This window comes from Theobroma cacao, chromosome 5 (genome assembly GCF_053813885.1).
Source record: "Theobroma cacao isolate CCN51 chromosome 5, ASM5381388v1, whole genome shotgun sequence".
Lineage (NCBI taxonomy): Eukaryota > Viridiplantae > Streptophyta > Magnoliopsida > Malvales > Malvaceae > Theobroma > Theobroma cacao.
The window spans coordinates 7,024,363-7,041,279 of record NC_142643.1 but is presented as its reverse complement, the minus strand read 5'-3'; the positions used below and the strand labels follow the sequence as shown (position 1 = coordinate 7,041,279).

Below are 16,917 nucleotides of genomic sequence, written 5' to 3'. Positions count from 1 at the left end.
AATTTTTGAAAAAAAAATGACCAAACTACCCCTGTGTGGCGAAAATTTTATTTTGATTGTTTTTTTATCTAAAATAGTATATATTCTCTAAAAACTCGATATTTAACAATGATTGCTCACAGGAAAGGAAAGAAATTGATATGTAAGCCTTGTGGGGTTCCGGTTGGCATTCCGGATAATGAGTGTCAATCGAGACATCGCGGCGATTGTCATGGGCCTGAGGGAGGTTCCGGGTCGTGACAATTCGATTGGTATCAGAGCTTTTGGTTTTAAAGATAAGAGTTTTTGGTTTTAAAGTGGTTTTAAAAAATTACAATATCAGTGTGGCCCCGGATTAAGTTAAGTTAGGTTGAATAGAATGCATGCATTTTCATATAGAGCCTAAAGTTCCCTAAGCTTGCTCATTTTCTCTTATAGATTATTATGCCTCCTCGACGCGGACGCCCACCTCTCACTAGATCGGTTGGGAGGGGAAAAGGTCGTTCCCAACGTCGTCAGCTAGATGCAGTAGGGGAAGAATCGGCTGCATCAACCATTCGGACAACACCTGCTGCTGAGCAGGCCGATAGTCCTCCACATCCTCCACCTCCTCCGCCACCTACAGGTGTTCCCACCATGCCTACTGAGGCAGCACAGACATTGGCAGCTTTCTTTACCGCAATGGCTGGTGGAGCTCCGATTGGTCAAGTTCCAACTATAGTACCACCAGTTACTCCTTTAGTTCCACCACCGGTACAAGATGTATCCATTTTCAAGAAGCTAAAGGAGGCTAGACAGCTCGGTTGTGTGTCTTTCACGGGTGAGTTGGATGCCACTGTGGCAAAGGACTGGATTAATCAGGTTTCAGAGACTCTCTCTGATATGAGATTAGACGACGACATGAAGCTGATGGTGGCTACGAGATTATTAGAAAAGAGGGCTCGTACTTGGTGGAATTCGGTGAAGTCCCGTTCCGCTACTCCTCAGACATGGTTTGATTTTCTCAGGGAATTCGATGGTCAGTATTTCACTTATTTCCATCAAAAAGAAAAGAAGAGAGAATTTCTGAGTTTGAAACAGGGAAATCTAACTGTAGAGGAGTACGAGACTCGTTTTAACGAGTTAATGTTATATGTGCCGGATCTGGTGAAATCTGAGCAGGATCAGGCCAGTTATTTCGAGGAAGGGCTCCGTAATGAGATTAGAGAGCGGAGGTTCCGGGTCGTGACAAATACCACCTTGGGTTGTCTTCCTGTATGTAACATCAATTTTTTTCAGCTCCAAAGGTCATAAATTTCAAGCTAATCTTTAAAAAAATAACAACAAATATTTTTTATATTCTTTTTTTATCTTTCAGCAATTCATAATATTATAGGGGAAATTATATTTTTTTTTCACACTCATCTTTTTTTATTTGATTCAATTTTTTCTCTTGATTTATTAAATACCCTTTATAGTAATTTTAGTCAAAATTAAAGTTTATATAAGTTGTTTTGCCAAACAACTTATCTATAAAAAAGAGTTTATAAAAAGTAAATTTACCAAACAATTTGAACTTAATTTTAAAAGCTATTATTTTTCATAAGAGTTTTATAATAACTTTTAAGATAAAAAAGAAAAAAAGTCAAGCCAAACATGCTCTTAATATAATCTTCATCTTATAAATTCAATCTAGATAAGGGGTTATTAATCTATAAATAGACCCCTTCACTTCATTTGAAAACACACTTGGATAAAATCTTCTTACTCTTTCTAAATACTATCTCTTATATTTCTCTTATAGTTGTTCTTTTAATATTTATTTCATAACACGTTATCAGCACGATCCTCTAATTTCTCAAGGTTTAGAATTATTTGTTTTAATCATCTCCAAACTTTAAAAGGATTTCAGTCATTGGTCCTTAATAACTGGTTGTAACAAATCAGGTAAGTGATTTTATATCTCTTTAATATTTTTATTCCCTAAAAATCAACCTTAATATAAATTTTTCTATCATGTAGTATATTTTTTATTTTGTCCTTTGATCAGAAAGTGAATTTGCCATTATATAGCTATTAATGAAAAATCAAGAATGTTCATTCCCTAAAGTGAATGCGACAAATGAGCTACTAATAAAAAATTATAAATTCGTCTATTCCATAAAGTGAATACAACATCATTTAATAATTATGGTTATAGTCATAAATCCATCCATTCCTTGAAGTGATTGCAATATCATTTGATAATTATGATCACTATAATAATGTACATTATCACTATTTTAATTCTAAAGATAATTTTACTATTAGAAGTGAATGAATGCCTTAACCTACTAACCCGCCAAAAATGAATAATCCACCAAAAGTGGATAACTCAAAATAAGTGGATCACCCACCAAAAATATATGGATACTTGTAACCTACCAAAAATGAATGAATACTTTCAACCCACCAAAATTGGATGAATAATGAAAAGATAAAAATGAAAAGAATAAAAAGAATATAGAAAACGTATTGTTATTGATGTGACATGAAAGACTATTAATCATGTACCGGTTATACGTATTTAATTTTATCAAGCATCACTAAAAATTTTGTGATGTTTTTAACCATGGCTAAGTAGATATAGCTTGCCAAGATGTTTGTCAACCCTAAAAGAGAAATTGATCATATGATTGGTAATGGAAATACTCGAGAATGAACTTAATAGTAATTGATATATTTTAATATAACTATATTATGAAGATACTTTAATATGTTCTTATTGTATTTAAATGATATGTTCTTATTATGTGTTTTAATTATGTATTTAATGTTTTTTCACATTAACTTGTAAATGTCTTATTGTATATATCTTATTTTATTAAAGAAAAATATGGATATTGATCTTGTTGGATCCAAGATCTATGATGTAAATATATGTCTCGCAGACATTGTTACAATGCATACTATATTTAAAGACAAGAAATATTTTTTACACTTGACAATAGAAGAAACCGATGTCAATATAATATCTGCTAATACAAGATTAATTGAAGGCTTCATAAAAACTAATATTTTACTACCTTAAATAACAAAGTTTATGATAGAGGATATATTATTTTTAATATCTCAAAGAAATTTATTAAGTTTTAAATATATTCATCTAAATAGATATCATATTGAGACAACAAATAAAAGAAACACTAAATACCTCTATATTACATCTATTATTGCAAGTAAGAAGTGTGTGTTGAAAAAAAAATTACTCGTTCTGTTCTATGGATTTTACTATGCAAATATTAGAATGATTAAAGCTTATACTATAGTAAACCAGAAGCTTACTAATGATTTTAATGTTTGGCATTACTGGTTAGACCATCCCGAATTAATAATGATATGAAAAATTATTGAAAATTAATGTGATGATTCATTGAAAAACTAGAAGATTTTTCAATTTAATTAATTTTCATGTGTTGCTTGCTTTAAGGCAAATTAATTACAAGGCCATCACTAGTTAAAGTTGAGATTGAATTCCTTACATTTTTTGAAATATATTCAAGGTGATATATGTGGATTCATACATCCATTATGTAGACCATTTAGATATTTTATAGTTTTAATATATGCATGATTAGATGGTCATATTAATTCTTATTATCAACTCGCAATTTAGCATTTACAAAATTACTTGCACAAATAATTTGTTTACGAGTACATTTTTCTAATTATGCAATCAAGATAATTTGTTTTGACAATGCTGGTGAATTTACATCCTAAGCCTTTAATATTACATATTAGTTGAAATAACTGTTGAATAGCCTATTACTTTTGTTCATACACAAAACAGTTTAGCAGAATCATTTATTAAATACTTCCAATTGATTGTAAGGCCATTGTTTATGAAATCTAAACTCCTAATTTCTAATTAGGGGCATGTCATATTGGATGCAGTAGCACTTGTACGCATTAGGCCAAATGAGTTATTATAAATTCTCCTTTATACAATGGTTAATGGTCAGAAATTAAATATTTCTCATCTAAGAATTTTGGATGTGCGGTATATGTTCCAATTGCTCAACCACAATGCACAAAAATAAGTTCTCAAAGGAGGTTAGGAATATATGTTGAATATAAATCTCCATTTATAATTAAATATCTATAACTCTCAAAAGGAGATTTATTTACTACAATGTCATTTTGATGAAATAATTTTTTCAACATTAAGGGGAAAAAATAAGTAACTAGAAAAAGAAAATTTCTTGGAATGAATTATCATTATCTAGTTTGATCCTTATACAAATCAATATGAACTTAAAGTTTAAAAGATAATTCTTTTGAAAAATATAGTAAATCAATTGTCAGACGTATTTATTGACCTAAAGAGAATAACTAAATCTTATATACCAACTGCAAATACTCCTATTAGCATTAATGTCCTTATAAGACAAGGCACGCTAAAAGCGTAAAAACCAATCAATTCTAAAGATAAAATCTTCAAAAAGAAAAGGAGCAAATATTCAAGATGGTAAGAAAGAGGAAGCAGAAACTTTAGAAGAGGCCCTTGACATAATTGATAAAAATTTCAAAAGAAATACAAGTACTTGAAATCATTGAAAATATAAAGATCTCAATAAATTATGTCATGATGAGAAAAGATGGAACTGAAATAAAATAAACGTTAACAATATTTTTGTATATAATATAATGCTCAATATTATGAAAGAAAAACAAGGATCTTGAACTTATATTTATTGAAGAATGTAAACATAGAAATGATTGGCTAATGTGAAAAGACGCAATTAAGGAGCAATTATATTTAATTGCAAAATGTGAAGTTTTTGGACTTGTAGTCCATACATCAAATGGTGTAAAACCAATGGGATATAAATGGATATTTGTGCTAAAACGAAATGAGAAAAATGAGATTAAAAACACAACTTGTCGCACAAGGTTTTATCCCTAGACCTAATATTGTGAGACATATTCTCTTATGGTGGATGTAATTACAATTCTACGTTAATTGGTGTGGCAATAAATGAGAATATTGAAATGCGTCTAATGAATGTAGCTATAGCTTATTTATATTGTTCACTTGATAATTATATCTATATGAAAATCCCTGAAAAATTTAAGTTTCCTGAAGCATAAAATTTGAATTTTCAAGAAATTTATTCTATTAAATTAAATCTTTATATGGATTAAAGCAATTCAGACACATATGGTACAATCGTCTTAGTGAATATTTGTTGAAAAAAAACTATAAAAATGATCCTATATGCCCATGTATTTTTATAAAGATTCGGATCTAAATTTGTGATAATTGTTGTTTATGTTGTTGACTTAAACATTATTGAAACTCTTGAAGAGTTATTAAAAGTCGTGGATTACTTAAAAAGAGAATTTGAGATGAAATACATTGGAAAAACAAAGCTTTGTTTGGGTCTTTGGATTGAGCACTTGACAAATGAAATTTTCCTTTATCAATCAAATTATTTAGCAAAAGTACCAAAACAATTCTATATGGATAAAGCATATCTAATGAGTTCACCAATGGTTGTAAGATCACTAGATGTAAAAAAAAAAAGATCTTTTTTCGACCTCATGAGAATAATAAAGAACTTTTTATTCCTAAAGTAGCGTATTTTATTGTAATTGGAGTACTAATGTATCTTACTAGAAATACACAACCTGATATATCATTTGTTGTAAATTTATTAGCAAGATATAGTTCTTTTCCAACTCGAAGACATTATAATGGAATTAAATATATACTTTGATATCTCTAAGGAACAATGGATATGGGCTTATATTATTCAAATGCATTAAAATCATATTTAATTGGTTATGCAGTTGCAGAATATTTATTTGATCTACACAATGTTCGATCTCAAACATGTTACTTATTCATATATGGAGGCATGACTATTTCATGACATTTTGTAAAACAAACTATAGTTGCTACTTCTTCTAACTTTGTAGAAATTTTAGCAATTCATGAGGTAAGTTGCGAATGTACCTAGTTAAGATCTATAACTTAACATATTTGAGAAATGTGTGGCTTGTTACCCCATAAGGATATTCCAACAACGTTATATGAGAATAATACCGCTTACATAATATAGTTAAAAGAATGATACATTAAAGGCAATAGGACAACACATATTTCGCCAAAATTCTTCTTCATTCATGATTTTCAAGATAAGGATGATATTAATGTTCAACAAATTCAGTCAAGTGATAATCTAGCAAATTTGTTCACCGAAGTGATTCCTACTGCAACATTTGAAAAGTTGGTACAAAAGATTGCAATGCATTATTTTAAAGATTTCTATAATGCAATCATCGGGGAGAGTAAAATACATACTGTACTCTTTTTCTTTATCAAGGTTTTTCCCACTGAATTTTTCTTGACAAGATTTTTAATGAGATAGTATTTCAAAATCGTATTCTTAAAAAGAATTATATACTATTTTTCCTTCACTCAGATTTTTTACATAAGGTTTTTTTCTTGTAAGGTTTTAACGAGGCATATTCTTGATATAATGGATATTTAAGGGGAAGTGTTATGAATATTTTTGTGAATATCCATTTATATTATGTATATTTAGATTTGAATATAAATTAAATTGGATGAAGATTATGATTTAATCCATCCATCTAATCTGTTAATGTTCTCTTCATCTTATAAATTCAATTTAGATAAATGGTTTTTAACTTATAAGTAGGCCATTTCACTTCATTTGTAAACATATTTGAATAAAATCTTCTTACTGTCTTTAAATACTTTTTTTTCTCTAAATACTTTTTTTATATTTATCTTATAATTGTTTTTTTTAATTTATTTTATAACAAAAATTAAAAAAATAGAAAACTCTCCTTCGCGACCACAACATGTTCCTCCGATAAAACTCATGGAGGCCACTATCAATGATTTATAATAACTAATTCTCACTTGTATTAGTAATCAATTAAGGAAGATATTATTGAGTAAGTTGATAATAACACCTCAATACAAGATGGATTAATTGGCTTTCGTGCATGTCTTGTTCTTCCATGGAGCCAACCATACCATATAAAACGCCTTTGACTATGCTTGTCACCTCCACAAGCTTTTGTATGTTTGTGATTATTATATATATATATATATAAAGTATAAAGCAACCCATTATGGTTCATTTGTGTTGTCTCTATAAAAAGAAAAGTCAATTACAAGTCCCATTTGATCAGTTGTTTTTACAAATTAAGGATTGGATGAAGTTCCATTAAGTATGTATGGTAATAAAGTTTGAAAGCATTGAGCAAGTGAATGAGACACGAACGAGTGGCCTAACCTCCAAATATAAATGAAGGAACAAAAAGACAAGACAAAAGCAGAAAAAGCTTCACTAGTAAAACTGTTTTGGGAATTCGTTGTCCCCTCGTCGTGATTTGAGTGTCATTTTGGGGATTCGCTTTCCATGCCATTCTTTTTAGGTGCATCATGTGGCATCCCGCCCTCTGTTTTTTGTGGTCTTGCCTCAGGCCATGCTTTTAGTTTTAGGCTTGTCTCTATCGGCAAGTTGGTCTAATTACATCATGTAAGCTCTAAGGTCAAGAAAACCAGTACGTATATTGCGATATCACGTCATGTTGGTTCAATAATGGTTTAAACTTTAATTTTCACCCATTAAATACAATTAATTGATACTTGTTGAAGACCAACAACTCCTAGTAGTTGGAGAAAAATCATTGCTCTTGCACCGTCGTAGAAATTTATCGAAAATTAATAAATAATTTTTGTTGAAAAACACCATTTATTAATTCTATAATATATTAATTTTTAAAACATGTTTAGTCAAACAACACTTTTTACAGAAAGTTGGAGATCAAACAAACCTTATATTGCGCACTTTAAAATTCTAATATAACACGAATTAAAGAAGTCTGTAATAATCATGTTAAAATAGTCCCCCGAAAGTATTTTTCTCACTGTTTGAAAAAAAAAATAATGAGATGCATGAAGACTGTAATAATCATGTAGAGTGAGAACTTTTTTTACCTAAAACAAAGAGAAAACAAAATGATGTGAGCTAAAATGACAAAAGTCAAAAAGTTAGGGCTTTAGATATATTAGTTATTTTTAAGTGTTGTGACGCAACATACACATGTTGAACTAGATTTTTTTTTTTTTTTAAATTCTCTTCACTCTATTGGCTGATCAGATCACCGTTTCCAACTTGTTAATCATCAGCAATAATCTCAATGCTCATAAGCAAGCCCCTTACTCACCTCTTAATCTATAAATTTCAACCAAAGACAGCGATAAATCTACCTAGTCACGCCTGAGTAACTCGGATGATTATATTTATGAAATGCTAATTAAATTGTAAAACAATTTGTTAATATATATTACTATTCACTAAAAATAAAATATTCATAAATTTATTATTTATTATTTGATAATATCTATAAAAAATGGAAGAAATGAAGTTTGCGAGAGATTGAACTATGCAAGCACATTGTAAGGAATGTAGGGTTTGGTTTTCAAAATTAACCCTATGTATTAAAATGTAAGTGTAATATATTTAAATATTTTTTATTATAAATTTTTATATAATATCATCTCTTAAATAAATTTTTTAAAAAATAACCAAGCATCCAATCCATGTTAATATTATTTAGAAAATCATTTTTTTATTTATTAGCAATTTTAAAAATTATTAAAATATATTGTTATTATTATTATTTTGAAAATCTAAAAAATTAAAAATGGAAATAGTTATTTTTTGAAGAGAAAAGTAAAAAAACACAAAATAGATTTTTTTTTGAAAAAAAATCTGAAAGTAAAAATGAAATGTATTTTAATTTTAAAAGTTTATTAAAAATTACATAGAGGAAATAATTTTATAATTTTAAAAATTATGAGCATAAAAAGTGTCATCTATTTTTTCAAAAATTCTAAATATATTTTTTATTTTATAGATTTTCTAATATTTTATAATTTCTTAAAAAGAAAAATTATTCCTATTTTTATTGTTCTAGAATTTTTTAAAACATTTAAAAATTATTTTTGGGTTTTCTAAATTTTTTTAGAATTTCTAAAAATAAAAAAATTAGTTGCATGTTTTTGAAATTTTATAGATTTTTTAAAAAATTAAAATTATTTCTATTTTTTAATTTTTAAAATGATAAAAATTAACTTTTTGAATTTTATTGATTGATTTTTCTGTTTTCTTCTATGAATTGTTAATGTTATACTTTATTATTTGTATTACTAATATATGTAAATTCATAAAAAAAATTATTATATTGAACTATTGATCTACCATACATGACTTTTTTATCTGTTTGATAATACTTGAAAATATCAAATCAAAAAGAGTAAGTTATATTAAAAAGAGATTTTTAGTATTGTTTTTCTAATTAAGAAATGGTAAAAATGTCAAATTAAGTTTGATAATATTATAGAGCAAGTTGTAATGTTAGATTATATTGATTTTTCAATACAACCATTAATTGAAATGTAACTACATTGCATTCTTATATTAAATTAATTTATTTCAAAATAAATATAATATATTTTAATTGAACATATTATAAGAGATGTGAGAAAATAATCTTCATACCAAATGCTATTTGTGTCGTTGATGTTACTCGAAGATTGATTTGTTAATTTTTGATCCAACGTAGTATTCAAAACAAAATTAGCATCGTTAAGAGTAGGCTCGTTTGCATTGCCCGGCGGATTGAATTCCATTATCTTTTTTTTTTTAAAATTTTTTAACACTAAAGGAATGTCTGCATCAATTTCCAATTAAGTAAAGGAAATAATTGTCACTTTCCAATGGTGAAAACCCAAAAGCAAAATCACTCCACGTCACAGATAAACATTCCACGGTTGAGAGATTGGATTTAAAGTACCTAATCGGATCTCCCAAACGCCACTAGAGTTGACCAATGTCGCCACGCATTAACTAATTAAATATTAGGTGGGAGAGTGTTGAAACCTATTTCTTTAAGCATCCAATCTAATTGACACTTGGTATATCCTAATTTTGATCTTTATCGACACTCGATCATTTAATTTATTAATTAATATATAATTTTTTATTTAAAAAATAAAATTTAAATCCTCTTCCCTCAATTAAAATAAAAAATTTTGATGTCTATCCATTCACTCACTTTCACTGTGATGCATCACCAACCGCTGGACGTGGTTTCCCATCCTCCCTACTAATTAAAGCCGCCGGCAATATGGAACCGTGCAACAAAAATTGTATTTTAATCTCCCTTGTAACGCGTTCCATTATCATCTCTTCGTTAATTGGTTTTTAGGTAAATTTAAACTAAATAGTCAAATGCAAACCTATTTCTTGGATGTCGATCCAATAAAAAGTAATTGAATAAAACAATGAGGTTGCCTCATTAAGTTATTTCTTGTTTATATAATTATTAATCATTAAAGAATTTCCCCATAACCTATATATTTCCATGTGCCCAACTTGGATGCTGCATCTCTTTTGCTTCAACGCTAATTCTTGTTATTTCTAATGTTTTCTTGACTCTTATCTTAAACTAATGCTGAAAAGGATATAGTATAATAAACGATATTGGAATCGCTCAGAAAGCCTCAAGCAGAAAGATTCAATTTACAAGACAAATGAAAATGATGTTTCAACTCAGAAATCAGAATGGCTCATCTTTTATCTTGAAATTGCCTTTGTTTGATTCATGAATGCTTGCATCATTACGTTTTTTTGACTAATGGAATATGGGTGCTGCAAAAGGTTCCATCAGTAGAAAAAATAAATAAAAAAAAAAACCTAAAATGATGTGACTTAACTTTTACCATTGTTTAAAATATATTTTTGTACACATAAAATAAATAATGTTACATCAATAGCAAACTATATAATTTTGAAAACTTGATTTTTATTAACAAATTAAATAAACAATTAAAGATGATGACAAATGTTATATCAAAACAGTCAAACTCAGGGATCAAAACATTATTGAAGTAAAACTTTGAGATAAATTACGCAATTTCACTTTAATTGGCTTCTTGCAACCGCCTTCTCAAATCTCAAGGGCATCTACAGCTTCATCTGAGCATCAAAAGTACCCTCAGGGATCAAAAAGTTATTGAAGTAAAACTTTGAAATCAATTATGCATTTGTAGCTCTTTACTAAAATGTGATTGTTGGAAATATAACATTGCAATATTTGGTATATATAAGAAAATGGTTATTATAAGGAATGTGATTGTTGGATGCTTTACTAAAAATGTAATGTTAATTTACAAATTACCTTTATATAAACAAAACTTGACAATCAATATATATATATATATTTTTTAAAAAACCATTGTGGATTTTGATTGCTTGAAATCATTCTTGCAAAAAAAAAAAAATGGAGGACAAGAATTTGTTTGGAATCTATCATGTATGGATGAAGTTACTTAAAACCTAATGGTTCTCATTGCTAAAATGGGTTTTTCATTTCGTCAATTATGCTCTCTCGAAGTTGCATTTTTTTTATTGAAAAAAATTAAATTTTGAATTAAAGAAAAAGAGGGAATAATCATTCACTCTGAGTTCATTATATGAAGAGTTTGTTTAGACTTACTCATCAACCAGAAAAAAAAAAAACCAGAAACACAACAAAAAAAATAACTAAATAGGCTCAATAATGAAGGATTTACAACAAAAAATTAGGAGTTAGAAAACAGAAGGAAACATGGAAAATAATCTATAATGAAGGATCAATGATGAAGGGATTCCCATTAAACATCAATGACAACCCATATTAAAATGAAACCAAATAAGCTAGAGTGAGAGGTTAGGTTTCTTACTAGTGGCAAAAAGAAGAAGAAGAAGAAGAGAAAATAAAAGAAAAGCTTCGTTATGGTAAGATGGTTTGGGGAAAATAATGTGACTTTTCCTTTACAAAAGGGAAGTTACTTTCCCTCCGTAATTGAAGGGAATGATATTCCTTTTGCCTATTGTAATCACATTAAATCCATTTGCAAAAGGGAAGTTACTTTTTCTTCATAATTTGAGATTGCATTAGTTTTTTAGTATAATCACATTACATCCATTGATTGTAATGTGATTGTATTGCAATTATAAATTATTTTAGCTTTCAAAACATATGCTAAAATATAATTTAATTAGACACATTATAAAAAACATGGGTACGTATCTCTCATGTCAAACCCTACTAGATTGTGTTTCGTATGAAGGAAGTAGGGGTATATTCTCTATAATGTGCTCAATTAATTTATATTATAGTGTTTGTTTTGCATTTTAATGTAAGATTGCAATACAATCATATTATAACCAATAGATGTAGTGTGATTACAATTTAAAACTAATACAATCAGATTGCATTGTAATTTATAATGTTATTAAAGACATTTTTGTCTTTTAACTTTATTACTTTGTTAAAAATATTTTATAATCTTATAATTTTTTTATATAGATTTCGAAGGATGTATTTTTATTATTCTCAATAGTTATGATGATTATCAATAAAAATTATATTATTTTTTTAAAAAAATTAAATTAAAATATATAATATAAAAAATTATATAAAAAATAAAAATAAAAATATATAAGATTATAATAAAAAATAAAAATAAAATATATGATAATAAAAAATATATTTAAGAGATAATATTATATAAAAATTAACCAATAAATATAAGTATAGTAAACTTATATTTTAATAAAAAACGATGATTTTAAAATTAATATTACATTTTCAACAAAATAGTTATAAACCAAACGCTGTAATATTATTTTTTATATATTTTAATTATTAATTTACTTATATATTACATATTATAATATTATTTTATTTATAATCATATTACTTATAATTATATTAATTATAATTAAATTATATTATAAAATATCAAACGTATCGTATATAAGTGTGGAATTCTTTAAACAGGAAAGATTCCTTGCATTTAAAATTAGCTGCAATGCGCCAATGGTAAAACTTTTAAATGGCACTTTCGTCATTAAATGCAAAGGAAAGGGCATTTTACCAAATTCTCGGACTGCCTTCCTCAAGTTACTACTATATAAACCTCAAACTGCAAATTCTCCGCCCAAACACCCAAAAAAAACAGCTGCTTTCAAAACAAAAGAACGTTAACACCATGGCCGGTTCCTCTACATCGCCACCACAAGCGGCACTCTGCTCCCCCGACATCCACATCGTTGGTCAGAACACGACAGCAACAATCTCCACCCTCCATCCAGACATCATAGAGACCCACATATTGACCCGACTTGACGGCACAACTCTCGCATCCGCCTCCTGCGCCTCCACTCACCTCCGTACACTCACGTCACAGGAAAACCTCTGGACCAACATTTGTCACTCCATGTGGCCTTCCACTACGTATCCACGTGTTCGCCACGTCATCTCTCACTTCCCCAACGGTTCCCGCTCCTTTTTCTCAGACGCCTTCCCATTAGCCACTGAACCCGTGTGTTTCGGAAACCCGTCGGAAAATTCTGACCTTCCATCAGAATTAATTTCAGCCGTTGATATTTATTACAAGAAAGAGCTCATTTTTAGCAAAGTAGTCGAAACCGAAACGGTAACCGCTTGGTTCAAATGCTCACCGTTTCGGGTCGATTTATTGGATCCTAAAGAAGCAGTTTCGACCCGGATACCACACCCGGATACGGAGGACACTTGTCGAGATCTGGAGGAAGACATGGAGTTGAGCTGGATCTTGATCGACCCGATAGGAAAACGGGCGATGAATATCTCGAGTCAAAGACCGGTGGCCGTACACCCGCACTGGCTGAGCCGGGAGTTGCAGGTGAAGTTTGCTGCTGTGGTGGCCGGTGGGGAGAGTGAGACGGCGACTGAGTTGGTGCAGTGCGGCGTGGTGGTTACGTGCGGGGTGTCGGCGGGAGGGGAAATGCACGTGACGGAGGTGAGTTTGCAGGTGGAGGACATGGATGGGATGTTCTTGAATGGGAGGGATAGCTTGGTAATTTTGAAGAAGGGCTTGGAGGGTGAAAGAGGAAAGAGAAAAAAGAGGGAAGCGGAAAGGAAGCAGGAATTTCTAAAGTTTTCGGAAAGGAAAAGAGAAAGGAAAGAAAAGAAGCTGAGGAGGGAAGGGACTTTGGATATGCTTTGCGTTGCGATCGGGGGTTTGGCGTTTGGTTCCTTGGGATTATTTCTGCTGTTGAGATGAAAAAGAAAAAATTCAAAAAAATTAATTCAATTAAGAAAAGCATAGAGAGAGGAAAAATTATTAACAAAAGGGCTAGTTATATAATTTCGACAACAACTAGGTTGTATTGTGCTAAAAATTATAGTCGGTAATCCTTGTTTATGCTAATTATGAAATGCACTACCTATGCCTTCAAAGGCTTGTTCGGTCAGGATGGGGTGCAATGCAACGCATATATCATCTTAATTTAAGGAATTGAATAGCTTATTTACTTGTAAACTTTATTCGACAAGAAAAATACTAAAACAAGGATAGGGTTTACATTTTCTTTTTTCTTTTTTTATTCGCATGGTGTAATATTTCCTGTAACTCTATGGAAAAAACACAAAGAAAGAAAGAGGATACAATTACCAATCATCAAGCATCCAGGATTTCAAGATTTTCTTTTTGTGTTTTTTATTGATTTTGCTAACAAGTGCCACTAGACTCTATTATAAGGTTTAATTAATGTACTGTTTATAATAAAATAAGATTTCATTAGCAGATGGCAGGGGCAAAAGATGCTACTTAAGATAGTAATTTAATACATTAATTAATTATATGTATGTATACATACATATATATATATATATATATATATATATATATATAAAATTAGCACGCTAGCAAAAGGACAACAACGAAGATGTTCGTTACTTTCCACCATAGATTGAGATATATGTATTTAAAAGAAATTGCGATTTACTCATATTATTTTTCTTTTTTTAATTAATTTTCAGCTACCCTTCTATTCAATTTAAGGTCATTAACATTTTAATCATAAATTAATTTTATCATGTATTAATCGTTTGGAGATGAAATAGTGAATATTTCCATTACCTTTTAGTAGCGAAGAAGAGAGTTTTTAATCTCTAACTTTATTTTTAAGAGTGAAAACTAAAGAATTGTCCTCGACGATGTAGTAGATAGAAAACTGTGGAAGGTTCAAGCTTATGTCATTAATTAGAGTACCATTTTGACTTCTTATTGGCTCTTCTTCTAAAAAAGTGGTTGAGTCTTAATTTGATCATCTCAATCTCGTTAAAGAATATAATCTTTAATGGAATAATCAGATTTATCTTATCTGATTGGGAGACATTATCCATTCCCATAATAAACTTTTTGACACATTCTTTGTCACAACCCGAAACTCCCCTCAAGCCCGTGACAACCGCCGCGATACCCCGATCGACACTCATTACCTGAAATGTCAACCGGAACCCTGCAAGGCTTTAATATCAACTTATCATTCCCCCTGTGAGTAACTGTTGCCAATTACCACGTTCTATAAGATTTTAAACTATTTTCAACTTAAAACAAATAAAATAATAATTTTCGTCTCATAGGGGTATTTTGGTCATTTTTTTCAAAAATTTTGAAATTGACTAAAATGTAATATACAAGTACAAAACACATAATTCATAATCAAAATGAGTTTAAAAGTCTAAAAATCTTCATTTAAAATGAAATTATGATTATTTGGATATAATAGAAAAATAAAAGAAATATTAAGTAAAATATTCAATTTTCTTATAAAACAATAATTTTAGAACACTGCGTAAATAATTTTTTTTCATAGCGTAAAAGCAAAATAAATTCTTATGTATAGTAGTACAAATAACTGGAGTATGAAAATTATTTTACAGTAATAAGTGGGATTCCCGAATATTCAAAAGCAAAGAGGACTGTGAACCTACAGTTTGAAAAATGCAATTCCAATGGTAGTGCTCGATGCGATAAGCTATTTACAGTCTATTCTGAACTTGAAATGGGTGGAAAGGAGGGTGGTGAGATTATAAAATCCTAGTGAGTAAACAAATATCATTTAAAATATCTAAAGGCGAGTAAAAGGAGACTATTAAAACATTTCATCAAACTGTAATTTATCACCTTTCAGCTTATTTCAACCAAATGAAATCAATTTATTTAAATCAAGTAATTAGTATGGCTTATGAATTTCTTAAAAAGCTTGGCTTATGCCAAAAATTATTATCACACTCAGTTATCTAGGATACCTTGGTCGAGGGCTATCCCAATTGAGTCTGCCAAGGTTATTAGAAAGTCATGTACGCATAAAATATGTTTCATTTTGAAAATATAGCCGTTCCTTGGCGTTGGCCGAGCTTACCTTCACGTGCTGGTTTGGCGTGAAGTGAACTCTAAAATCATATCTCGGGAGTTATCCTACTCGCCTCTCCAACCGAGGTAAAATATAACAGGGTTTACCGTGCCCCTCTAATAGGCTAGTCCACGGAAACCCTCCTACTGCAGTAAGCTAAACTCACCATACAATAAAATTTTGACAACATGATAAGGCTAATATATTACTACCCAGCTTGCAAGGGTAAAATAAAACAATTTATACAATTCATAAAATACAGCCCATCCAGTCATGCCAACACAATAACAATATAACATAAGCCATCAATTTCCAATCATAAATTTACAACATACTGGTGGTCTCCAATTACTCTATTTTCAAAATCGTTATTTCGTTTCAAGACAATTTATAAAATCTTTTCATTTAAACACATTTCTGTTTATAAAACCTAAAATTTACCATTTAACTCATTTTCATAAAATTTCACCAAAAACATACTTTAGATAATTAAAATGATGATAAGGTTACTCACAGTACTAGGAGTTCGATATACTTCTATTTTCGGTCTTCGGGCACAATCTTTTTACCTTTATTAGAGGGCTCACCACCTATACATTATACGTGACACGAATTTCAATAAATTATGTCAATTTATCAT

At 29.5% G+C, this 16,917-nt stretch overlaps 1 protein-coding gene across 1 annotated transcript; it reads left to right on the top strand.

Moving 5' to 3' along the window:
• Nucleotides 1-13,025: 13,025 nt before the first annotated feature.
• Nucleotides 13,026-14,453, top strand: LOC18598311 (F-box family protein). The gene has a single exon (XM_007027794.3). The coding sequence runs from the start codon at nucleotides 13,085-13,087 to the stop codon at nucleotides 14,138-14,140; it is 1,056 nt and encodes a 351-aa protein (XP_007027856.3). The 5' UTR covers nucleotides 13,026-13,084; the 3' UTR covers nucleotides 14,141-14,453.
• Nucleotides 14,454-16,917: the final 2,464 nt, after the last annotated feature.

Coding starts and splice junctions, on each gene's coding strand:
- LOC18598311 (XM_007027794.3), top strand. CDS start 13,085: ATGGCCGGTTCCTCTACATCGCCACCACAAGCGGCACTCTGCTCCCCC.